The sequence below is a fragment of the Aptenodytes forsteri genome, unplaced genomic scaffold, assembly GCF_000699145.1.
Source record: "Aptenodytes forsteri isolate BGI_AS27 unplaced genomic scaffold, ASM69914v1 Scaffold82, whole genome shotgun sequence".
Taxonomy (NCBI): Eukaryota; Metazoa; Chordata; class Aves; order Sphenisciformes; family Spheniscidae; genus Aptenodytes; species Aptenodytes forsteri.
In genome coordinates, this window is record NW_008795490.1 from 11,703,172 (window position 1) to 11,729,434 (window position 26,263).

At 40.0% G+C, this 26,263-nt stretch overlaps 1 protein-coding gene across 1 annotated transcript in view; it reads left to right on the forward strand.

Annotated features, from left to right (window-relative positions):
* The first annotated feature begins 334 nt into the window (after window positions 1-334).
* STX7 (syntaxin 7) overlaps window positions 335-26,263 on the forward strand; it is a 28,284-nt gene continuing 2,355 nt past the window's right edge. The window contains exons 1-8 of the mRNA XM_009281517.2: window positions 335-501; window positions 15,335-15,404; window positions 17,311-17,401; window positions 19,501-19,638; window positions 21,124-21,176; window positions 21,948-22,038; window positions 23,384-23,456; window positions 24,416-24,498. Of these exons, the coding sequence (XP_009279792.1) occupies window positions 420-501; window positions 15,335-15,404; window positions 17,311-17,401; window positions 19,501-19,638; window positions 21,124-21,176; window positions 21,948-22,038; window positions 23,384-23,456; window positions 24,416-24,498 (681 nt within the window). The 5' untranslated portion in view covers window positions 335-419. The remainder of the gene's footprint in view (window positions 502-15,334; window positions 15,405-17,310; window positions 17,402-19,500; window positions 19,639-21,123; window positions 21,177-21,947; window positions 22,039-23,383; window positions 23,457-24,415; window positions 24,499-26,263) is intronic.

Below are 26,263 nucleotides of genomic sequence, written 5' to 3' on the forward strand. Positions count from 1 at the left end.
TTCTTTGCTTACAGTGGGGGAAATACATAAGAAGTTTGACAAAGGATGTAGTTTCTGTGATGTAGCTGCTGTAGAGTAATTGCAGATCTTAAGCTGTGTGTATTACTAAGAATCTTAATAGTAAGAGTTATTGTAGGAAATTCAAAAAGGACGTCATATTCTTATTTAATACTTTTTTAAGGAAGCATTCCCTTAAATTCCGTCTTTGAAGTACTGTGTTTTCAGAGAGGGTAAACATTAGTATATGGAGTTTTCTTTAATCTTTTCCTGTGTATTCTTCTTTAAGATGATGAAGACCTTTGTAAACCAATGACCAAGACATAACTCTGTTTTCTGGGGGGGGTTAGGTGTCCTTAATAGGTGGAGACTGTCTGACTTGTTCCCATCGTGGATGATCTTGACAGCGAATCTACTCAGCCATGTCATACGGCGCGGGTTTTGGGGATCCTAATCAACTCGCCCAACGCATAACTTCTAACATCCAGAAGATCACTCAATGCTGTAAGTTGCATTTATGCATGTTTATATAAAACTTTAATAATGGTGGTGCCCCCCATTCGAGGTTAGTTTCTCAGATTCATTCATGGGAATTCACTCTTTGACTTCACCTGCTCCTTTGACAGGTTTGTGGCACCCCACACAGCAGATCCGGTCCTTCATATGTATGGTTAAGTGTGATCTATCCTGAGGAAGTATAGTATCACTCTGTATTCACCAAATGAATAAATAATTAGTAAGATGGCTGCTGGTAATAAGCTAGTTTTGTCCTGGACAGTTATGTGGCACCTTAAGATGGTAGGTTGAGATGTTTGCTGAACAAGGATTGCATCAAATATTTGCTGGAGCTTGAATTGTTTAGCAGGGACAGAAGCTGTGGCCTTGCAGCTTGCCCTTGGAAGTACATATTAGATATGTAAATAAGATTGTGCAAGTTTTAATTTACCTGTGCTTAGACTCATGCTACCTAATTTTTTTAGCCACCTAACTGGGGTGTTCAAGTTAGAGGTAAGTTAGGCTGCTGGGGTTTACAGTCCTTTTCCCTTTCCCTCCATTTTCCATTATATTTCTAATATGTGTGTGTATATATATAAAGCAAATACAGCTTGATCTCACAAATTACGCAAAGCATCCTATTCATCAGAAGGGAGCTAGCCATGAACAGCATGTGGCTAGGTTTTGCAATGCATGTTTTTAATGTTGTGCAGGACATAGTGTGCATGCAGAAATGAGTATTTTATTATTAAAACTTCAAATGAATTCTTATCAGTTCAGTATGTCATTTTTTATTAAAACTTTGATCTTTGTTTTGCAAGACAAGTTTCAGGAGTTGGTATTTGTAGCACAGATTAATGGCACAGATGGGGCTTTTGCGTATTTTTTCAGCTACATTTTGTATTTTCTTCCAGAAGGAATTTCTTTAAATCGCAACAGACAGGAAGAAAAATTGCAGTTTTGCTTTATTGAAAAGTTTCTGTACATCAGGGTTGTATTTCCTCAAGCTAAAATTAACAAACTGGCTCTGTAAAAGCCCTTATGCTTTACTTCCTAAAATCTGCTCAGTGAATTCACTCAGTCTCATGGCTTCTAACTTGGTCTTCCAGAGACACCTGCCAACCTGTGACAGACACCGAGGCTCCAAGGTGTAAAAAAGAAGTCTCGGTTGTCAGGTGAAAACGTAAAGTGAAATCAGTGGTTGGAACTGGAGCATTGTGAAGACAGTCACTGAACATAATTAACCGTCTTATGCTGGACTCAGCGAGTCCTTAGTCTCATCCTGCCTCTTCCATCTCCTCTCCTGCTTCTGCTGTGTCTCCCCTCCCCTTGTGACAAACAAGGTGTACTAAAAGCAAGCTGCCCAGGCTTAGATAGAAGGAGACATGCCACAGGGGTTACCTGCAGTCCTGCTCTCCTTTCCTTTTTGAAATTTAGATGGCTAAAGTCTGAGCAATAGACAGATGCTTCTGCCATTCCAAGACCCAAGTCCAAGTCTCTCTTAGCCCTACTGCTGCATGGCTTCAGAAACAGGAGCTTTGCCTTCAAAAGCTCCAGCCAAGCACTTTTCTGGGACTGGTAGGTACACAGCTGGATTCCATCCCTCGCTCTTCTGTAGATCTGACTGAACTGTAACCACTCAATTACTCTTGTAGTCCATTCTCCTCTGTTAGATTTTATGAGGATCTGGATCCTGTGGGCATGCTGGACACATTTCTGGGACTGAGCTCTCTAATGGCTTATGTACACTTTTCTAGCTATTTTGTTCCCATGTGTAGTACCTGTCCAGCTTTCTGTTGGAAGGTGTGAGCTGCAGGAACTTCCAGGTCAAATGGGGAGAAACTTGCAAGCTTAGGGACCTATAGAGCTACTCAGCTGCTGAGCGGGTGTCTCTTAGACTGCAATTTATGATCTTGGTTAGGGAGGGAGGGGGAGAGAAATAGGAATCTTGACCCTAAATCCATGTTTTTCCTTCTAAGCAGTTGACTTGATTTTGCACTTCTGTCCAGAAATGCTTAGCATTTGTGAGATGTGTCAACACATTTGAAATCTTCTTGGTTAACCTGGAGTTGTGTAGATACTCTGGTTTTCAGAGTGAAATTAATAGAGTACGAGAGTTTCGTTTCAGATTACCGAACCATTTCAGGACGTCCCTCAAAACTAATTCTTCTGCTAACATGCAAGCAAACTGTGAATACTACTACAGAGATATAGATGAGATACAGATTAGTTGAAAGGCAGCTGGCTGTTCCAGTTAGAAGCTGGCCCTTTAACTTGTGGGAGAAATACAGAAGAACTTCCTGAATTAGACAACACTGTGCTGCTGAGATTTCATAATACAGCAGAGTTTTATAGGCGGTAGCGTTGGTCAGAACAACAATATTTAGTGTAACATTTCTTCAAGGTTGAATTATTACACACACACCCTCCAAGTAATACATTTGACCTGGTTCTTGATTAACTGTTTTTAATATGCTATACATATACAAGATAAAATACATATATTAAATACCTCACATTTCTTAATGCATCACATGATGCTGCTGAATCACAATTAATACTTGTGATCCTTACCTCCCTTCTTTCCTAGTTCATGTAGCCCACTGTTACTGATTGACAAGCAAAGCTCATCTCTATGCTGGTTTAGCACACCACTTCAATAATTAAATTAGTTGCAAGATAGTATTCTTTTTGGTTTGGGTTGTTATGTGGTAATGGAGAGGACCTATATTTGTATCAGGTAAGCATACACTGCTGTCTGCACTCAGAGCTCTCTTGGGATACCAAACCCCAGAGCGTTCTGTGAAAAGAAGGTTCTTTCAGCTGTTCTTTAAACAAGGATCCGTGCGCTGTTTTGCGTTTCCATCATCTCTGCAGAAATAAGTGATTATAACATCACTTAGCAACATCTATGGAATGGAGTCTACTTTCTTCAGCCTGAAATTCATGTTTTGCTTATCAGTGACATCTCCAAGCTGAGATTTAGGGACCTAGACTGCAGAGCATTTGTCTGTGCCTTGTGTTAAAACTGTTCCACTGAGCATCTGGAATTGCAAAACTTAAGGCTCATCTTGACATCTGACATAGAGCGGCAGGCCTCAGGCAGGAGAGGGAGAGTTAGGCGCTCAGACCCACTCATAGCGTTTTTAGAGAATCCATGTGACTCTTTTTGAGCAGTGCTGTAAAACCTGGGGAGCCTGAATCACATGTGTTTGAATGAGCTGCAGTGTTGTGTGCTGAACCTCGGTGAGGTCAGCGATGCCTGCGAGCTGTGTCTCACTGATTTGGTTTCGGGTCTGTGTTAACAGTGATGAGAAGCAGATCTGCAAACAGCTAGGGAACCTTCCAATTTAAATAACAAAACCAAAGAAGTGTATAATGAGCTTTGGCACCTCTTAGGCTTAGGCAGCTGCTGAATTTCTATGTTACTAGAACACAACTTACAATAAAGGTTTGAAAGTCTGTCTGGAATCTGGTCCAAAGTAACTGTAATTCTCATTCCAGGCCTATGTTATATCTGATTATAAAATCTAGATGACACACATTGTGTTGGACTTTTGAAATATGAATTTAAAGGTGGTTGAGGTTTGTCCCTAACTTTCTGAATATGAAGAACAGGAATATGGAGAACAGAATATAAGGAATGATGCAGGGTGTAGAGCTCCAACCAGGCTGGGCTTTGCAAATGGAGAACCAACTATCAAGAACCTATTGTTTTAATCAGTGTTTACTGAAGGAGCAGTAGTTCCAGAACTGGGTTTCATAGGTTGCACTCTCACTTATGTGGCAGCTTAATGGCAGCTGCTATTAACTTGAGAGAAATCTCAGTGCCTTCCTTCAATATTTCCTTGAAATATTTCCTGTTCGTCACTCGTTTACAGCAGCTGGATACACAAGGAATGAGTGTGATGCACAGAAACAAGATGAGCTAGCAAAAAATATTTCTTTGTGACAAAACAAGTCCTGCCTGCTTACAAATCTCTATTTCTACCAGGCATGTTCATTTACCATGCTAGGGATATGCCTAGTAGGATGAGAGCAGAGTCCCTATTGTGATTTTTTTTTTTTTTTCCCCTCCTCCTCTTCTTGGAGAGCATGTAGTGCCTTCCTTCAATATTTCCTTGAAATATTTCCTGTTCGTCACTCGTTTACAGCAGCTGGATACACAAGGAATGAGTGTGATGCACAGAAACAAGATGAGCTAGCAAAAAATATTTCTTTGTGACAAAACAAGTCCTGCCTGCTTACAAATCTCTATTTCTACCAGGCATATGTTCATTTCATGCTAGGGATATGCCTAGTAGGATGAGAGCAGAGTCCCTATTGTGATTTTTTTTTTTTTTCCCCTCCTCCTCTTCTTGAAGAGCATGTAGCGAATTGTAGAATAGGAAATCTGATCTTTCAACAAATGGAAAGATTAAAGTAGAATAAGTAAAACAAACAAAAAGCCTAATTTAAAAGCTTTAAAATATGTTAATTTCAGACTTCTTACAACTGTGAAGATGAGGGGGAGCAGTTCTTTGAAATCTGACAGTTTATGCATTTTAAAGAATTAATTCTCTTTGTGTAGCAAAAGGAGGGAAAGCATTTTGTTTAAAAAGATGTTCCTAAGAGGGAGCAAAATGGGAGTTGCATTCATCTACATGGACAACTCCACAGTTATAAGAGTAGGAAGGATATGGTTAGAGGAGTAGGGGCCTCTTCTACTCAGCTGCAAAGATTTTACTTGTGTCTCTGACAGGAACCGTGCAAGAAGAAGTAACCAGCCGTGGTTTTTCCTCCCCCCACATAGTTCTTCTCAAGTCTCTTTCCCATGTGTGGGTCATTGAGGAAGCAGACTTGTATGCCTTTGTTTTGCTTTGCTCCTAATATTTTCTTTGTAGCTACCGAAGATGTCACTCAGTGCAATCCCTGAAGAAGAGCAAGAATGATACAGGCTAGATAGATAACTATCATGTCTCCACTGGCATCTTAAGCCAGGCTTTGGGAGCTGTTGGTTCAGAAGCAGTTTAGAATGCTGCCTTTTGCTTGGGAACACAGAACAAAGCCTGGCGTTGATAAAGTACACCCAGTCTTTGAGTTTTAGAGAATTTCTGGCTTGCAAACTGTAATCAAACAGTTACAGAACCTACACTAACTGAAGGGAGGCATTCATATTCCCTCCCTACCTATCCTTTCCCAACTCCTGCAGTTTCTAAAGGTCGTGGCAGGGTTTTGTGCAGTGGTAGTTGCAAAGTCAGTAAGAATGGCATAATCTACCCTTGATCAGTATTGGCAAGGTCAGTGATAGAGTATTTGACTTGTTCATGCACACTGAAAAGCTGGAGAAACATACGCTCTGCATACTGCAAGGTAATAAAAATAAAATTCAGTAGCCACAATCCACATACGGCTAGAGGGAGTTTGCCTGGCTTTGAGAGATTATTTCTCATAAGGACTCTTGCTTTCTGCTGACGTTCTTTTCTGTTCGTTAAGGTAGCACAAACATCAGTTCATAGAGAGCGCATTCCCAGAAGGTCAGCTTCAGCCAGCAGAGATCCCTCTGTCATGTGATACCTCTCCTGTGACAGCAAGTTTGTCCAATTTCTGTTGCATCCCAGGTTTTCTATAAGCAGTATTTTCACTTGATGTTGCTAAAATGGGAGTTGAATGACATCAATCATATGACTTTCCCTTTCACTTTATGTAACTGTAGAAAATCATAAACACGGATTAAACCCTGAAGAATATGAGAGTTCTGATATATGCCTTTTTGTGGTGGTTTAAGCCCGGTAGGTAGTTAAAATGTTCAGCTAAAACAGGATGAAACATTCATGAAAAACTACATCTGCCACTGTGTTTTGTAACACCAGCAGATTCGCATGATTATTCTTTAGCTAAAGAAGGATACAGATGGGCAAATGAAAAGTAAATGAAATCACTGAGGTGTTGAAATCAGAGCCTGTACGAAAACAAAATTCTGTTTTGTCTATATTTAAAGTGAGGTTTTGTACAGGTGTGGTTTTAAAGCAAATAGGCTTAAAGTAAAGCTTGTTGAGACTTTTAATGATGATATTGTCAGAAATTTCCAATTAGCTGCAGTTAACCAGAATTTAAATTTCTGGGAACATACTAGTTGGAACAAATTTTTTTTTTATTATTGATGCATTTGTCAGGAAGGTTTCTTGGATTTAGGATGAAGTTTCAGTAAAACCTGGAAAGGGATGGTTATTTAGGGGTTTTAAGCACCCATTATGGTCCTCCACGTTCCATTTTGTGGGCTTTTCCAAGGCTGAGGAATTGAACTTGAATCTGCTATATCCAATTCATAACCTGAATATGAAGGATAATAGGAGGAGGAATTCAGATATTTTGGGTCTTTCTAAATGCCTGTCTTTCTGCAACGAGGTGAAGTCATAAAGCCCACAGTTCTTTTAGAAATAAACTATTTCTGAAAACTTCAAGCGTGAATTATTTGCATGCTGTTCCTAAAGGCTTTGTTCTATGTAAAGTAGAATATATATTTAAGGTAGTATGCCTCACAGATTTGTTTATGCATTTGGAGAGTTTTGTTAATATTTTTCTGTGTTTTGTCTTGTTCGTTAAAAATATTTTGGTTCTATGGAAAATGACATATGAAAGTGTCTTATGTGGATGACATCGCACAAGAGGGACAGGGATTTATTTATGCTAGCAGCAGAATAGAGTGAAAAATGCACACCCCAGCGCGCTATTTGTGTTAGTATGTGCAGAAAAGGCAAAATTTTTCCTTGCCCTACACTGTTTTGCATTACCTTAGTGAACTAGTCTGGGCAAGGTGGGGACAAAAGAGCTCTGTAAATTAAGCCATCTTAGTTTGGAAGTGGTTTAAATAACAATTGTAAAACCACTGTGCAATTTACAAATAGCAAGGTGACCAGAGAAGACATCCACAATTTTGTCTGCAACTGTTGCTTTTGCTGATGGAGCGAGCATAAATGGACTCACCTAGACAAGATAACTTTTGCAAAGCAGCCTGCATTTGCAGCAGAGAGGGGAAGGGATGTGGCCAGGGTCCTCATGCTCTTTCCTGTCTCTAGAGAGTTACATTTCGGAGCCTCTCTAAGGTACTTAAAATACCTATTCCAGTTCAATTCTGTTGGATTTTCCTCCTTGTGGACAGGAGAAGAGGAGATTGCATGGTAGTTTGATTATCCAGAGAGCCCTCTATCAAACCTCCTGTGCAGGAGGCTGCACTCCAGTTAGGGCTCAGAATAAACCCAGGTCGGTGATTGATTGCGAGTGACCCCCGGAGTAACAGCTACTTGCTTGTGTTGACCAGTCTGTGATGTGTATGCAACACATCTTTGCTTCCATGTTAGCTCCTGAGTTAGCTTCCTGTATTAATGACCTGACGTCTTAAAAAAACCAAGCTTTCTTCATGTAGGTGGGTCAGGTTTATGGTGTTTGTGCAGCTACAGTTTACTGCAGAATCATGCATCATTTTCATAAATTAATAAGCTAATTTCTCTATTCTTTAGAGAAACGTTCAAACTTTGGGGTTTCAGGGAGTTACCAGGGACGTTTTAGGATATGAATATGAAGTGATTACAGCTTGACTTAATGACTTCCCCTTGGCTGAGCTGTAATAATTGATCACATGATCAGTTATTGTGCACTTAATGTGTATTTAGTGTGCTCTACGCCCACATTAGAAGAACAAACGCTACTTCAATCCCACTTCCCAGTGTCCTTGGAAGACCATTGTAAATGGTAGTACACTAGCATGAAATAATTACAGCTGCACTGAAAAAACTGAAGGCAGGTCCTGAACTCCAGACATTGTTACTGATGTTCCTGATCACTTCAGGACATGATTCTATTTAGAAATGCTAGAAGCTCTAATAAAATCCAACAGGAAGGGGTACAAGACTTGGTGTTTTCCCACTCTTACATACTTACTGAGACCTTAGAGCTCTGAGAACAGTCTTAATCCCCATCCTCGTTTTATTTTCTCCTTCCCGTACATACTTCAGTTACTGTTTCTCTGTGCCAATGTATTACCCTGTTTTAGAATAATCAGTGTTATACATTGAGTCAAGACAGAATAAAGCAAATCACTTAAAACCGAATCGCTGAAGTTTTTAGATACTTAATTCCAATTAGGTGAGATCTTGGCCATGGGGCTGCTTTTTACTAAGTTGGGGTCTTTTGACTGGTGTCCTGGATTTGATTCCTCTAGTGAACTGTCACTCTTGGTTAAAGTAGGGATAGCAAGGTGTACAGCACAGCGGCATTGTAATTTATTTAAAATCTTCAGTGAGTATGAACTATGCTAGTAGCTTTAAAGATGTACTTACACTCATACAGAAAACTCCAATCTGCTGGATTTATTGCAACTACATTAAGTTGCTGTATGTCACAGCTTGTATAAAGGATTGATCCAGGAATGTTTTCTGCAGCGTCTGTCCATCTTTAGTCAAGTACTGTCAGTCAAAGTGCAGAAGGAAAACACATTGAATTGGGTTTGAATAAATTGAGGAAGCCTGTCGTCCACAGGCAAAAGCAGTTTGAACTGGTGTAAATTTTACAAATAATTCTTCTATTCCAATAACCTGCTCTGAAGTGACTCTGAAGTTTGTTGGAGTCCACACAACTTAATCTGTAACTGGATGTGCTGGTTTTTGACTCACCTGTTCAGCTGGAAACAAGTAGGAGATTTCTTCATAGTTACCCAACCGGTGGCAGCGTATGTAAGCTCTTTGACGAAGCATTTCTGAATGGTGACTGTGCTGGTGTTGTATACACTGCTTATTTGCCATACAAAGCCATAGCTGAGCCTGAGCCTCACGTGGAGCAGACTTTGCGTTTGGTGCACACAAAGGAATGCTTTGCTGATTCTGTTTATTCAGCTTGGGCTCAGGAACTGGGAAAATGACTGAAAATCAGTGGCTTTAAATCCCCATTGTTAGTTTTAGTCCTGTGAACCCTTGGCAGTGACTAAAACCTTATCTGTCCCTTTTTAAGTAAAAGACAGTGGCATGGGGGGACCCTCACCGTTACAGTTAATATTCAGGAGCAGCTGTGGCCGCTGGTTGGAACAGTGCTCTGCTCCTTCTTCCTGTGACAGGTCCCAAGCCTTGCTGTTCTGTAAGGCAGGTTTCATTGTACTTGCCCTGCCTGCTTGTCTGGTTCTTGTCCTCTGCAGTACAGTGCCTCAGTGTTTGTTGCTCCTGTTGCTGCCGGTGTTTTTTCCAAGCACACCCAATGGGTGCCGCATTTCCTGTGGAAGCATTAGACCGTAGCTTTATGAAACTGGGCAATGCGGTGGGTCTGGCTTGGACTGTAGCACTGAAAGAAACTGCTTCTGCGTGGCTATAATGCAATCTTGTGTGATCCAAGTAAGAAGCGAGGTTCCAGGCTGCAAAGGGGTAATAAGCAGCACTCATTAAACATATTTTTTTCCCCCAATTTCATGCTTTTATGTTGTGGCCTTCTTTTTAGGACTCTGTGGGTTATGTGTTGATTCACCTCACTCTCCAGCTGTAAAGCTGCAACAAGCTTGGTCATGGCCACTTGAGGATTTAAAGTTTGGTTTTCCAAATGTTAAACAGAATGGAGGTTGAGGTGGGAAGACAGCTGATTGTAGGTAACCTGGGAGAAAGCTTTTCTCCTGTAGCTGGAGTTACTGGTAAGTGTTCCAAAGTAAGACCATCCTCAGTTTCCCTTGCTTCATGCTAGGGATGAATGTAGTGCTTGGACACTTCTCAGCCCTGCCAGAGAAGGTGGATGATGTACAGTCTGCTCTTCATTTCCCTCCTCTTAGTTAGTTCTTTGCCTTTCAAACATAAGGATTTTACTCAAGGATTTGGGTTTTTTACCTTTTCTTCTGCAAAAGTACTATGGTGTTACAGCCTGCACAGTGATTACTAATTCTCAGTTGGGGATAACTTTGTTTGCTCCTGTGTTCTTAGAGGCAAAAAGTTGTTTACGTTTTGGTCTTCATTGTATTAATTTATTTGTATCTTTATTTTAAGTTTGAAACTTCCTTTGTGATCTTGAACATTTTCATGTTCAAGGAGCAGAACCAGCAGTTATGTCAACATGGACTTACTTGTGGTAACGGAACAGCTTTGCAGAGGCGGCTGAAAAACAAGGGAAGATGAGGAGAAAGGAGATGAAACTTTCTTCTTTCCCAGCCAGCTAAAAGCCAGCTGTTAAGCAAGGATAATTTGTGATCCAATATGTGAAATACATTTTTATCTATGGAAAAAATAGTATGTATTGCAGATCTGGCAGGAACATGTCTCTCAAATACTCCTACCTGTTTAAAAAATGTAAATATTTCCACTGTAAATCTCACTACTTCTGTAACTCATGTAGAGAAAGGAGGCCTTTTATATGAGACAGTATTACTGTTTTTTTCTGTGCCCTTTTTTTTTTGTTCTTTTTAACCAGAGGGAGAGCTTCCGCTGACTGGAAATGGAACCACTGTTTGGCTTAGTAAAAGTAAACACGAGCTGACTCTTAAATAATTTTCTCTGTAGGAATTCAGGTTAGGTCTTAATTGTTTCTCTGGCTCATCGTTAACAACGTCTGACCTGTTCCTGAGCATGTGACCGGTCTGAGAGTAGCTGTGTAGCTTTCATCAGCTAATAGTTATGTATTACGAGATCTAGATCAGGAATGCCGCAAAGACAAGTCTTCTTACTAATATGGTATTGCTTCTTTCTAATACAAAACTCATTTTTAGATGGAAAAAGTGAGATTCTTTTCTTTTGCATGTGAGACAGCAGTTGCTTGGAGAAAATGCATTTTGCTTGCATGGTATTGTGCACCCTGCTTCCTGCGCTGCACGGTTCCCAAGGGGGACTTGCCTTCTGTGGTGGCTCGTTACCAGCCCACAGCTGTCAAGGTGCTGCTCCTGCAGGGTTGCAGTATGAGCCCTGAAAGAGCTGTTGGTCTTCATTATATGCAAACATCTACCCTGATCTTCAGTGTAGAAGTGGCTGCAGGAGTTAGCACACCTCTGACGGAGGCTGTTGCCATATCCTGGTGACTTTGGTGAAGAATGCCTGCGTGCACGCAGTGTGTGCCCTTCTGCAGCTCCTGAGCAAAGTCCAGCAGCTAGCTGTACGTACCCAAGGAACCTGAGCTAAAGTGTCAGACTTTGCACTGTAATGGATTAAAATCATGCGCGAATCCAGTCAGGCTCTATTGCAGATGGGTAATGCCCAGAAGGACAGGAGGGACCTCTGGTAGTTGTATTACTCCTGTCTTTCAGAGCTCCTTGGGAAGTTGGAAGAATTGGGAAGTGGGGAAAGGAAAACCATAAAGGGTGAGGTCACCTAGGAACCCGTCAAAACTGTGCTCCGATCTTTGGTCCCTGACTGTTACCAGTATGTTTACAGTGCAGAGCTAGGACTTTTGTGAGTTGGGCTTAAGCGTTTGGCTCTCTGGGACACTTGAGCATTACTGATGGATTGAGAGGCACCAAAACAGCTGCCAGGTACCTTGATGTGCCAGCTTGAACTCCCTGCACAGAGGTGAAAAGCTGGTTAAATGAGCGAGTCAGTACCATTATAAATACCACCATCAGCAGTGAAGCTGCGAACTTAGGGCCCCCTGTTTTATGAAAAGTAATCCCAGGTTTTCAGCAGTTTTGCTCTCCCTCTTTAGTGCCAAGACCCTCTCCCTGCTTGTTTCCCAAATGGGGCAGTGGAAGGAGCCAGCAGAGATGTTTCTACAGTCTAACTTTCAGGAGGAGAGGCTAAGGCTACCCTGCTTTTCCCTTGAGGAAAGAAAGGGATAGTGACTTTTATCTGAGAAGTTTCGAAGCCAGTTCTTGCTTTTAATCAAATTCTGAGGGATCTCTGTGTGTACATGTGAGGGCACAAGACACACTACCTCTGTGATCCAGGTGGTAACGTCTTAAAGCCTGTTTTAAAGTTTGTTTTTATCAGTAAAGCCGTACGAGTTTCATGAGTTTGGACAAATGTCTGGGGTTCAGGTGGTTTTGTGATTACATGTATAATATATCAAATGTTTGAATGACTAGTAGCTACAGTAAGGAATCTGTAAAAAAAACCAAACAAGCCAAACCAAAAGAATTATAAGACTATATAAGAAATATATTTTTTAGCCTGTATACACTCTAGCATGTTTATGTTAATATGGAGGACTACAAAGGATGGATTTCTTTAACTCATCAACCTGCAGGTATGTACTGTAAATCAAGATTTCAGGAAGGTCAGCTTCTCTGCTTCCTGTGTTATACTGGTCCTACCAACTTGCTTTTGGCTTTTTTATGACGACAGCTTCAGGAGTGCTGCTGAAGACTGTTGGCCACAATTTACTTTTACTGCTCCGCCTTTTTTCTGTTTGCTTACTTGAATAAGCAATGTTTCACTTTTCAATGCAGTATACTTCATACGAACAAAAAATTGAAAAGAGAAATGCTATTTTTTTTCTGAATAATATCTTTATTGTTAAAGGTTAAGGTGGAAAAAGCTAAATTACAGGAAGCCCAGAAAAATTGGTGTTAATTCAGTCCTTGGGTCTTTTTCTTTATTTTATTTTTTCCCCTTGAGGTTTGAAAGCCCGTTAGCACTTTGCTATTTTGATGCATACTTACAGACTTCTTGGTAAAATGTGTTTTAATTTTGTGCTGAATTCTTAAATCGCAAGACCTGAACTGGGATGAACTTCCCTCTGCCTGGAATTGTATAGCTGACCAGCTATGCAGTGCTGGCTTTTAATTTCCCCTCAATTATCTACTTGTGTTCAGTTTTCGAAGTAGGATAAATATCTAAGTAACTTGGAATGCAAATATTTTAAGTATGGGCTTTGTTTCAGAGAATTTTTCAAGTGGGAGCCTTTATTTAAAACACAAACCTGCATTTTCTTTGTTTGCAGTTAAATAATACATCTCTAGGTGGCGGTAGGACACACCGGTACTTTTTCTGTCTGGAAAGCAGCTGTTAAGAGAGCGCTTGCAGTTTGTTGTGGTTTGGTTTGTTTTTTATTCTCCCTATAGAAGTACATACAGAACACCTGAGCACCTTGGCTCATGAATCAGAAGGGAGAGTGCCTTGGAACAAATAAAGGATAATTTGTGTTCAGTTTTATAGATCTTAAACCTTCACACTGTTGAAGAGAACACCGGCCAGTTACCTTTTTGTTCGTTTCTTTTAAAACAATGCGTCACACTGGACATAAAAAGAAGGCTTAATTACCCAAAGTCGGTATTTCTCAGTACGCGTGACCAGCTCCAGCTGCCGAGGAGCAGCACGGAGGACCTCCCGGCCCCGGCAGGTAGGGGACCCTCACCGGGCAGGGAAGGGCTGGCACTCGGCGGCAGGTGGCGACCGAAGACAAAATTCAGAAGTTTTCACTTATGTTTTGCTGCTTTTCAGCTCAATTAAAATACAAGCTGCGTGAAGCTCATCTTACGGTGCTGTTCCCCCCCATAATTTTTTTAGTAGCTCATGTCCACTCAATTCCCCCAAAGACTTCTCTCTTGAAGTATTTGATTTTCACCTCATGCAAAACTTGGGTACTAACTTCCCCATTTATTGATGTCTTCATTACCTGGGTGGGCACAGAGGGAATTGGCTATAGCAGTCGTCAACATCATGACATTACATAAAGCAGTGTAGAAAATCCAATATCATCTAATTCACTGGAGACTTGTTATGAAACAAAGATTAGAATTAGTATGATTGCTAAAAATGTTCTAAGGAATTCCAGTTTTATCTAACTGCTTAACATAAGTCACAGGTAACTTTCTTCTTGTAACTGAAGTTCTGTCTGTTACAGATCTCTTCCATGGTATATGGAAAAATACTCTTTTTTTTTAATGGTTTTCTTCATTACTTAGAGATGCCTTTTACTGCAATTTTAACTGTATCTAGGAAAAAAAAGAAAGTTGCTAGTAAGGTGAGTATCCCACGTTCTATCATAGCGTCACATTTTCTACCGACTGCGTGGTACACCAGTCTGCCTGGGGAGGGCCACAGAAATACAAAGAAGACAAGTCTACTCCTAGCTGAGATCAAGCAAAAATAAGTTATTTTGCATATGTATTCTTTAGTTTTAGAAGATGTGAGGGTGTTAAACTGAGATAAAGCACGTTGAGGTTATTCATTTTGCAGTGTGATAAACTGCAGATTCTTGAAGTGTCTGTCCATTTTTCTCCTTGCTTTCTCATGTGACAGTAAAATATATTACGCTGAAAATAAGGCTCAGATGATGTGTCACTTTTTGACATTCAAAACTAATATATATTATGAAATACACTTAAGAATTACTGGTGGTTTGTATCCCACATTTAAAAATGTAAGGATCTCAAAATTACAATTTAAACCTGGACACCTGACTTCTTTTTTTTTTTTTTTTTTTAATGTACTGTAAGCCCATGAATGCTTTGTTGCTGTCTCTTCATTAATGCACTGGTTCTGAAATATTTGTGTATGATAATGTCATGGCAGTCTTTTGTATGGCTTTCCAAAATGACATGTAAAATATGATTAAACTAGAATAAGAATTGGGTGAATAATTAATTTTAAAAATTAATAAAAAAAGGCCTGATTTGTACTTATTTTACTGAAACTGTTAACTGATCTTCAAATTGCCTGTTTCTACCTAGACACTTGATTATGTTCCCATCCTTTATAAGAAACCCTGGGCTTTGTCTTTGACTTGGCAAAAACCATTCACTAGTGTTCTGGGGCATCTTAAGTGGAGTCTTTGTAGTAGGTTGAAAAAGTCTTGAGTATCAGTTTCTGTAAACTTTTATGGCTTTAGAATTGTCAAGCAAAAATGCATAAAATTAAGTGGGAATTGTCTGTGCCCCATTAAAATTTCTCTTCCTCCTCACAAACAGCTGCCGAAATACAAAGAATACTACATCAGCTTGGAACACCACAAGACACGCCTGAGTTGAGGCAACAGCTGTGAGTACTTCACATGAAAACATTTAATTTTATTGCATTGTAAACAATCTCCTGGTAGGTGATGAGGTGCGTTTTTGTTAGGTGGAGTGCTTGATCTCACCTGGAAAGGCGAGTTTTAGAGAAATGCTTGAAATTTAAATGTTGTGATGCCCATTTTAAAATTAATCTTGGATAGTCTTTGTAAACTAGAGTCAGCTGGTTTGCCCATGTACATTGCCCGCAGCATCCATACATCTGTAAAACCTATGCTGTATGTCAGCAAAGGGAAAGGGGCAGGATCAGAAAGCAATATCACTGTTTTAAAAACAAACACCCGCACCCCTGCACCCCAGTCAACTCTTCAAATCTATCTGTATAAGTTTCACAAGGTAATGAATATATTGAGGGTTTTTTTGTGAGATGTGATACTGGGGGAGAGAAGGGAATGTCTTTTTAGTGACGAAAGCTACAGTAAGGGATGACATTATAGAATAAGCATGTACCAGAAATACTAAAATAGCAGAAATGAAATGAGGCTCCAAGGCAGATGCTGTGCTGTAGTTCTGTCTCCTGAAGGTGGACTTCCATTAATACGCCACTAGCAGAGACAGGCAGTTGCTCTCCACTTCTCTGCACAGTCTAATGAACTGGTATGGTTTTTTCCATTAAACTCCTTTACCACATTAATCTCAGTATCATAAATGCACGTAAACGACGTGTTGTGCTAACTCTGTGGGTGAGAAAGTTGGCAGTCTTCAGTGTGGTTAATGCCGCACTGCGGCTGTTGAATAGTAGGAGGAGGTGTGTATTGGACCAAAGGCATCACATTCATTTTGTGTGAACAGCCGAATTGCTTTATAATAGCCCGAGTTCAGGGCCCATAACATTAGCCAGGTACAATCCACAGTGCGTGTCCTACTGGAGGCTGTGAATAGGTGAAGATCAACATACACAGTTTATGCAATAACCAGACAGGATCTAGGCATAAATTCACAACTAAACAGGACAGAAACTGTTGTGACAGACACGTTCCAGTCCCTTTCTGGAGGTAATATATATGGTAAGCTTCGTTGAATTTTCATCTGTCCCTTTTTCACTTATCTGAATATTTGGCCCTTCCTTTCATGTTGGTATGTATCTGAAGAGTTATTTGATTATTTTAAATATTGATGTTGATTGTTTGCTAATAGCTTTCCAGATAAAACCTGTTAATATACACGGGGGAGGAGGATGAAAAAGCAGGTAAAGAATTTGAATTGTTTCAGGGAAAAAAATAAGAAAATTGGTAAAGGAGTGTGTGATAATATCAGAAGCAAAGAGATAAAAAAAACAAAAATAGCAATGCTGTTGAAGAAGAGGCTTTTTTTTAAGCACTGTTAAAGCTATTAGTAAATAATGAAGCTTTCAGCTAAGTTTGCAGCTATTGTGTCATGGGAGAATATAGATCTCTTTGGATAAGCTTCCCAGTAACTACCAGATATTGACCTTTCATGAACTGTGGTATTGGAATTGTATTCAAGCCGCAGGATGTTCTTCCACACAGAAAAAACTTGGTCTTTTCTACAGTTATTCTGAACTCAGAAATGACCAGGTGTTTCCAACTATTGATAGCCTCAAAAGGCTATGAAAAGCATTTTTAGATGTTCATAATAACTAGAAACCTATGGCTGCACATTAGGAAAACAGAAGAAACCTCAAAAAAAAAAAAAAAGGTGAGTAATGAGATGCTGTCACACTGAGGAACACACCTTCTTCAGCATCTGTCCCGCCTGGAATCCATGGTGTCACGCCTTTACAGTGAAGAACAGAATAAAGATGACTTCGTGCACTTTAGAGAAGCATTTAGTACTGCTGCTTTTCTGAGAATCAGTGAAATTCAAACAAAGTAAGCCAGTGGTCTGTAATGAAACTTTGCATTTGGTTTTAGGCAACAGAAGCAGCAGTACACCAACCAGCTTGCCAAAGAAACTGACAAATACATTAAAGAGTTTGGATCTTTGCCTGCAACAAGTGAACAGGTACAAAACCAAAGAGCATGGCTTGTTTGACTATCATGTTGGCTCATGTAGAGTATTTGAGTGACTCTAGTTCTGCATGCCTGTTTTTGTGCTCCTCACCAGGCTTTCAAAGCGCTGTTTAGTTAGTCAACACATTTGCACAACACCACTTACAACATAAGAATATTTTGTTGCAGTCCAGACTTGTTCCAAAGTTGTTTTTATGTATCAGGAATGAGGTAGTTTGACTAAATTGGTAGGAATCAAGGCAGTGCGCTGTGCCTGTGATTTCAGGTAGCTGGGCACTTTGTAATCCACTGCAGTGATGCTAAGCCTGACTCCACAGGCACTCTGACTGCTTCCAGGGTCAAGGAATTGAGTGCCAAAACTGCTTCCAGGGCAGGTGGCCAGACCTGTTCACCCACTGTCCGAATAATTGGATTATGCGCAGTAGGTCTTTTCTACATCACTCAGCTCAGCATATATGCTAGGTCTTGTCCACAGGTTTTTCCTTTCTTAAGAGGAGTGGACAGGACCTGTTATTAAAACAACTTGTGCAGTCGTTAAACTTGCTTCTTTCCCAGGTCTGTGTAAAATCTCGGCAGGAGGTAACATGTTGTCGTGGTTTAATCTCAGTCGGCAACTAAGCACCATGCAGCAGCTCGCTCACTCCCCCCCACCCGGTGGGATGGGGGAGAGAATTGGAAGAGCACAAGTTAGAAAAAGTCGTGGGTTGAGATAAAAACAGTTTAATAATTGAAATAAAATGATAATAATAATATGATAATAATAATAATACACAAAACAAGTGATGCACAGTACAATTGCTCACCACCCGGGGAAACTAAAAAGTCCTTGGCTAGTGTAAGCGTTATCTAGCAACAACTAAAACATCGGTGCGTTGTCAACTTTGTTCTCATCCTAAATCCAAAACACTGCACTGTACCAGCTACTAGAAAGGAAATTAACTCTACCCCTGCCGAAACCAGGACACATGTGAAGTGGCTGTTGTCATTAGCACACTCCTGCCTGCCATCCTATAGTTTCTTATCCTAGCAAAATCTGTTGCTTAAATAAAGAAAGAGCAACAGGATCCCAGAAAACATGGATTCAGGTTATTGTCACTCAGACAACTTGCCTGGTCTGTGGCTGGTTACCAAGGAGCCTTTAGGAAAATGAATTGCCCTGAAACACTGAGTTCAAATGGCAGGCCATGATCCACGTGTGCTCATCCTGTCAAGCTGTAAGCTTCTAATAGAGGTGTTAAAATTTGGTCTTGGTATATAACCTCTAGTTCAGGCAAAGTATGTTTGGGGTTTTTTTTATATGGTTTCTCCGTTGCTTTATCTTGGAGCTGAAAAGTTGGTGGTGAGATGTTTTACTATTTCATTTTACTCCTTTTATCATGAGCATCTTCATCAAAGCTACCTCCCAATGAAATGCATAAATAACAGATTGATGAATGGCAAACTATAGCCTCTCAGAAATTTGGAAGGAAGGGTTGATGTAATGTATACATTTAGGGAAATATGGTGGAGGGTCTCCCGAGTGCCCCGTATTCCTCTTCCCACCCCTACATCTTTAAAAAAAAAAAAGTCTGAAAGGTTAGAACAAGTATTTTTGTACCAGTTCTTAAGCACTTAAGGGAGGATGTGAACCCACTTGTGGATGCAGCTCAATATGTATTTCCAGCATTTAGGTAAAATACATGTGAAGTGCCCTATTCTTTCTTTTCTGCACCCTTCCCCCCATTCAGTCACCTTTGCATATTTTAGCATCCACAGTATCAAAACATTTCACACTTAAACAGTAGGTTTTATAATCAACAGATAATAAGGAAGGTAGAAGGTTTACTTGTCCCTGCCAGTTTCTCATTTCCAGCTGTTAAATGAAACTAAATACATTGGTTTCCTCTTTAAATGCCTTAAATTGTGGCAGAGTTATGTGATCCCAGAGGGAAGGAAGGTTTGTCCATGCAGTTGCAAATGGTTTTGTAGACAGCCTTCCCTTACACCTATTTAGAAAAAAAGAGTGTATGCCTTAGCATTGAGCAGCCTGGAAACGGCAGAGCCTCGAAATGCCTGAGCTCATTTGACTTGGTAAAACTTTTTCTCCTATAGCGTCAAAGAAAAATACAGAAAGACCGTCTTGTGGGGGAGTTCACCACAGCACTAACAAATTTCCAACGACTCCAAAGGCAAGCTGCTGAGAAAGAAAAAGACTTTGTAGCCAGAGTAAGAGCCAGCTCAAGGGTATCTGTAAGTATTGGAAAATGAGCCATTATACTCTGATTACGGTGGTGGTGTTCGATGTCAAACTTGCCTCCATAATGCTACTTACAAAAGCTTCTATCTAACTCCAAATACTGCAGAATGTGTGCGATATGATTGTAAGTATATAATTATAAGCTTTCTTTGCTCACTTTTATGCATAGCTGAATTATGCAGTTCATTTTATAGTAAAGGCTGAATTAAGTTGTAATGAACCCCCACTGAAAACTGTTACTTTTCCCTTGCCTTTATCACACAAAGGCATGAACTGCCTCTGGGTTCATGCCGTACTCTTGCAAAAGCAATTTTTAGTAGATTTTGAAATGTTCTTGCTGGACCTTTAGATATCAACAGATTTTTCCTACAGAGAAGAATCACTTGCCAGATTTCTATGCAGTATTTAAATGCCTATTGTGGCAGAGTTATGTGATCCCAGAGGGAAGGAAGGTTTGTCCATGCAGTTGCAAATGGTTTTGTAGACAGCCTTCCCTTACACCTATTTAGAAAAAAAGAGTGTATGCCTTAGCATTGAGCAGCCTGGAAACGGCAGAGCCTCGAAATGCCTGAGCTCATTTGACTTGGTAAAACTTTTTCTCCTATAGCGTCAAAGAAAAATACAGAAAGACCGTCTTGTGGGGGAGTTCACCACAGCACTAACAAATTTCCAACGACTCCAAAGGCAAGCTGCTGAGAAAGAAAAAGACTTTGTAGCCAGAGTAAGAGCCAGCTCAAGGGTATCTGTAAGTATTGGAAAATGAGCCATTATACTCTGATTACGGTGGTGGTGTTCAATGTCAAACTTGCCTCCATAATGCTACTTACAAAAGCTCCTATCTAACTCCAAATACTGCAGAATGTGTGCGATATGATTGTACGTATATAATTATAAGCTTTCTTTGCTCACTTTTATGCATAGCTGAATTATGCAGTTCATTTTATAGTAAAGGCTGAATTAAGTTGTAATGAACCCCCACTGAAAACTGTTACTTTTCCCTTGCCTTTATCACACAAAGGCATGAACTGCCTCTGGGTTCATGCCGTACTCTTGCAAAAGCAATTTTTAGTAGATTTTGAAATGTTCTTGCTGGACCTTTAGATATCAACAGATTTTTCCTACAGAGAAGAATCACTTGCCAGATTTCTATGCAGTATTAAAGTGAAGAAGTGCTGAGGGGTTTGAGATCTTGAGCTTTTCCTTGTTAACATATCAATTTTGCCTTTCTACTCTGTGCCAAATACACGTTGCTGTACTCGTAAATTTTAGCAGGCAGTTACTGAGCTGAATGTTTTTGCTTGTATTTCAGCTTTATGCATGCATAAAGCAAAATCAGGATGAGAACATGTTAAATCATGTTTCAGTGTGAAGTTGACTTACTATAAACCTTGTAATATTGACTCATTATAGAAATGCTGACAGTGCTCCTTTCAGGGCCATAATGTTTTTATTCATTTTTCTAAACACTGATCATGTAGGGTGGTGCTCCTGAAGATGGCTACAAAGAAGGAACACTTGTCTCTTGGGACAGGTAGGCTGAATTTGTTAATAAGTCTTAACCTAGTTCAGAATAATAAATGGCCTGCAGGGAAGCCAGCTGCCGATAATTTTGGTTTTTCTTTTTAATTTTTTTTTTCTGATCAATTGCCTTTTCCTGGAGGGAGTTGGGATACGTTGTTCGGTCAGGTTTTCTTCCACAGGGCAAGTGTAGAGAAGAGGCTTTTTGGTGGGATAGGTGGGAAGAAAAATGAGCAGTTCACATCATCTTCCCCCTTTTTTCCCTACGATTCAGCTTCAGTCATCTCCTTAAGCTGCCCCAAGTCCGTATCTGGGCTTTGTGAGACCCAAACTTAGGTAAGCACAGTCCAACCTGTGAATAGAGTAAAACTGTTAAACTGTGATAAGAGGGTCCAATGTTTACTGGGATCTCCCATTGCTTTCATACTCTCCAAGAACTGCTTCTCAGTCTCAGATTCTGTTTTGTTGGCTAGCTTGCTTTTGCCTCAGATGGATATAAACTGCAGTTTATAATTTGGAAGAAACTTTGCCCTTGTATTCGTAGTTGGAACTTCCAATCAGCTAACTCAATGCTATGTGCAACTTTGCTACAGCAGCAGCTTCCTATACTAAAGGTGTGATTGTTAGACCTTCCCTGTTAGCTAGACAGACAAGGGTAAAAATGTGTGCATTTTGTTAACTGATAATGTGAAGTATGTGCTATGTATTTGAGCGTTGTTTATTCTTCTGAGTTACTTCTCGTTGTGCCTATTCAATTCTGAGTGGGTTTTTTTTTGTTTGATAGTCAACCGCAAGCACAAGTGCAAGATGAAGAAATTACAGAAGATGACCTCCGTCTTATTGAGGAGAGGGAATCTTCCATTAGGCAGCTTGAGGTATGTACAAGTGGTTTTACAGCAGAACATGCTTTTAATGTTTCCAGAGAAAAAACATTTTATAATGGCATGAGCCTTAATTGCAGACATTAATCTTGAGGGGTGAGGGTTTGTTTGTGGGTGTGGGTTTTTTCCTTCAAAACTACGAATCTTGCCTTTAGATGGTATGTGAAACATACATACATTAGAAATCTACGGTATGAAAGCCATGTTTTGATACTGTGTTTAACTTCAGTGGTTCAGTTATGGAACAAGAGGGTGCTCATGTGATTGCATAAAAAAATACCTATCCTTTTTTCCAACATAGTGGACATATTATGTAACCTTCTTTAACAGTGACTATAAACGAAGCAAATTCATACCTTTCCTCACAGGTATTCCCAATGTATTGTTCAGCATCTTCATTTTGTAAGCGGCTTTTTTGAACACTTTTTCTGGAAATACTGAGATGCTGTGTTTCATTCAAACTTCTGTAATTAAGGGCTTGTCAGAAAGTTAAAAGCATTTAAAAACAAGATGTAAACTACACAAAAAATTGTCACATGTGATGAAATACTGACATCAAGAGACTTCTGTGAAGACAAAATGAATTTTTCCAGCCAGTCTGGAATCCACATCTCTACCATCAACAAGAAAGATGCTGGAACTGGGGTTTGTCAGGAAATCTTGCTGATGCATGTGGCAAAATCCATTCTATGTATAAATTTTGCAATAATCTCTCACTTGCCACCCATACGTTAACATACAGTGAATTGAACTAAACATGTATCGATCATTAGTTGAGAAGAGATCATATGAACAGGGGTAACATGACCTCTATCACTTCATCATAACCAGATGGTAATAGGATAATGTAATATAGGTGCAGCAGCCTGGCCACATTATAGAGGTAATTTCTGTAAACTGTGCTGCTTGTGAAATTTGTGTGTGTTTAATTTCATAGATGTACTAAAACTAATGCAAAATACTTTCTGCGTATGCTTTTATTCATTTAGGTTAAAGGGATAGCTTTTAAGCAAAGTTGGCATCAGCCTGCCCCTTCGCTTAGACTAGTACAAGTATGTTTGTAGACAAGCCCTCAGCCATGAGAGATCCTGATTGTGATGTGACATGAAGTGTACTTTGTGCACATACTCATCTTCAGTTAGTTTGATTATAATGAAAACTTGCTCTCATAATACAAGAAAAGCCTTCCAAATAAACATATTAAGGGGTGGGGTTTTTTTCCTATAGTGTAAAGAGTCATGGATGCATATTCGGGAGGAGAAGGAGCAGTATTTGTATCTAAATGCACAGAGATCCTGAATATGTTATGTCAATTAATGTGCTGATTGTTTCCTTGCAGGCAGACATTATGGACATCAACGAAATTTTTAAAGATTTGGGAATGATGATTCATGAGCAAGGTGATGTGATAGGTAAGTCCAACTCAATTTTTCTCTGAAAATTTTTTATTCTGTCTCTCTGCAGCAATGTAGAACTTCTTTTTGCTGGAAAAATTCCTGTAATGAGAATATCAACGCTAAAGCAAATCAGGTGCAACCTGATAATGGGTAGACTGGCTGAGGTGACTGGGAATACATTAAGAAAGTGTGCTTAAAATGTAATTTTAAAAAATTATGTAGTTTTTAATGTGTATAAAATGTGTTTAAAAGTAGTTTTTGGAACTGTTTGTACATAAAATTGGAGTTCATGTGGGGAGTTTTACTGTATTGACTAGTGACGTAAGTGTGCAGATTCAGCAAAGGTTCCTGCTTTACCCTCCATGCAGACAGGCTTATTCTTTAATGAAATGTGATTGGAAAATACATTTTCTGAGTCTGCTGTTAAGCCACGCTGTTGTCTGTGTCCAGCATACATTTGCAGGGCTTTTTCCATTACCTTAGCCCATAATCTGTTCAAGATCCCGTCATATTTTTCCACAGAAAAACCCATCTGTGTCAGTATGATAGAATACCAAACTGGAGTCATGCCTCTCAGGGTGTTTTGTGTGTCTGTTTCCTCTGATTTCATAGGCCTTAGGGCTTTTTTAATCTGAGCAGAGGGCAGTCAGTAGCAAGTTGGAGGACAGAAAAGTACTGAAAGTTTCTACCTCGGTTGGTTTCTAAGGCTCAGCCCTGCTTCTAGAGCAGGGGAGCTGTTACTGACATGAATTCAGTCACTCCTTGCCTGGGCAGTTCGAAAATGAACTCAGGCATAAGTATAGGATGGGTCAAACTTCCATAATGCAAGGTAGAAAACTTTGGGTATTGATGAAGACACCAGCAGTTGAGAGGCAGCTATTACATATGCTCTCAAGTGTATCTCTCTCAGCATTCCAAACCTTTGACTGGATTATGACTAACCAAAATTTGAAATTTTTCCTTTTAAAATAAAGACAGCATAGAAGCCAACGTGGAAAATGCAGATGTACATGTGCAGCAAGCAAACCAGCAGCTGTCAAGAGCAGCAAACTACCAGGTAATGTCAATGCCAACTACCAGTTGTGTAACTGTTCTGTCTCAGTAGTCCTGACTTCCACTTACTTATGCAGTTCAGATTTTACTTACCAGTTTTCTCAAGGCTTGGAGACTTACTTAAAGGTTTATGTAAGACTATGATGGTATTTCTAGGTCAGTATAAAACAAAAGTCAGTGACCTCTGAAAACTTTGGGTTTCCTGTAAAATTAGCCAGGCTGTTTCAGAGCACCTGGAGTTATGCCTTTATTTAAAAAACAAACAAACTCCTCCTTTTACAGCTCAGGAAGTAAAAAGTTACTGTGTACAGAGTGTGAGCCTCTAAAGATCACTGGAGGAGTAGGGAAGATAGGCAGGGAGGTCTTTTGAAGATGCTACCAGCTAGCATCAATTTTTGCTGTCCAAAATCTTCTCAAAGCTGTATATATCCAGCTTCTATTAATTGCTACCCTGATGCTAAAATTGTATTTCAAACTCTCAAACTTTTTTGAAAAGCCTTTTAAATACCTTTAAGTGCCACTTCTTTATAACATTTTGGAACTTGTTAGAAATAATCTTATTAGTAATAAATCTTCTCTCTTTAGTCAGAGCTAGTCCTTAAGATTATTTTTTTTTAATCCTCTTACGTGTGTTAGTAGTAGCCAGGACAGTGAATCAATGACAAAATATCTGAAGGATTACCTGCTGATTTCAGAAGTGGGAGAGGGGAAGGGGTAGTTGCATCCTTGAACTGTATTCTAGGTGGCACTAATTGGCACATTAAGTATGGTTGATGACTCCTATTTTGATACTGACAAAGTTCAGGAAAAAAAATAGTAGTAGCTGAAATTTCCTGTGGAAGGTGTTAGTTTTCTGGTTGAAATTTTAAATTAAAAACTTCATGCTTTATCTTGAGGAGGAAAGGATGAATATCTTCTGATCTCAAAGGAAGGTTGTTGAGACTTTTGACAAGCTTCTGTTTAGTGGGTCTTGCAGCAGAGACCAACTACTCTGTGGAGTTGGCCTGTGTTTGAAAGGATTGTGTAGTTTGCTTCAGATTTGAACTTTCCTTTGCTTGAAAACTCATCCTTGTTCCAAGACGCTGAAAAATGATTTCCACTTTCAGCAGACATTTTAATTTCAGCAACTATTATATCTGTATGCCCTGGCCCCCTCAAGGAAGTGTTAGAGGCCCAGGCATGCTGGCGGGGACGAGACTGCACATGGTCGGTAGCTTCACAACTCCTGTTTGTGGTTGGACGAGGTATGCACCACCCATCTGCCATGTGGGGTGCATTCACACAGCAGAGCTGTTTGGGCAAAGCCAGGCTCCTCTCCTTTTTTTCCCCCTTTACCACTGCTGCATCAGCAGTCATAGAAGTGATGATCAAGTGCATGAGGAAATAAGATCTCCATGTCTTTAGTCCACTAGCTTGCTTAAGTAGTGTTAACAGGGAAAGTGTTTTGACTTCAGTGCAATGTTGGCAAGAGGTGGTCTCCAGGATGAAAAAGGAAGAGGCTGGGAGCATAAGGAGAGAATCTGGCCACATGTTAAATAAAAAGGAAGATACTCTAGCAAGCAGATTGAGTTCTAGCAAGTAAAATGATGAAATGAAGAAATCTTAGCCTGACAATGTGAGAAAAGAAGTGACAGTGAGCTACTAAAACTAGAAGAAGAGAATAGTTAACACAAGAAACTTGGTAGTGTGGGTGGTACTGGTCAGAGAACTGGCAGCTCCAGTGAAGAACTGACACAGATGTAGTTCTGGGGTGGGGAGGGGGGGGGGGG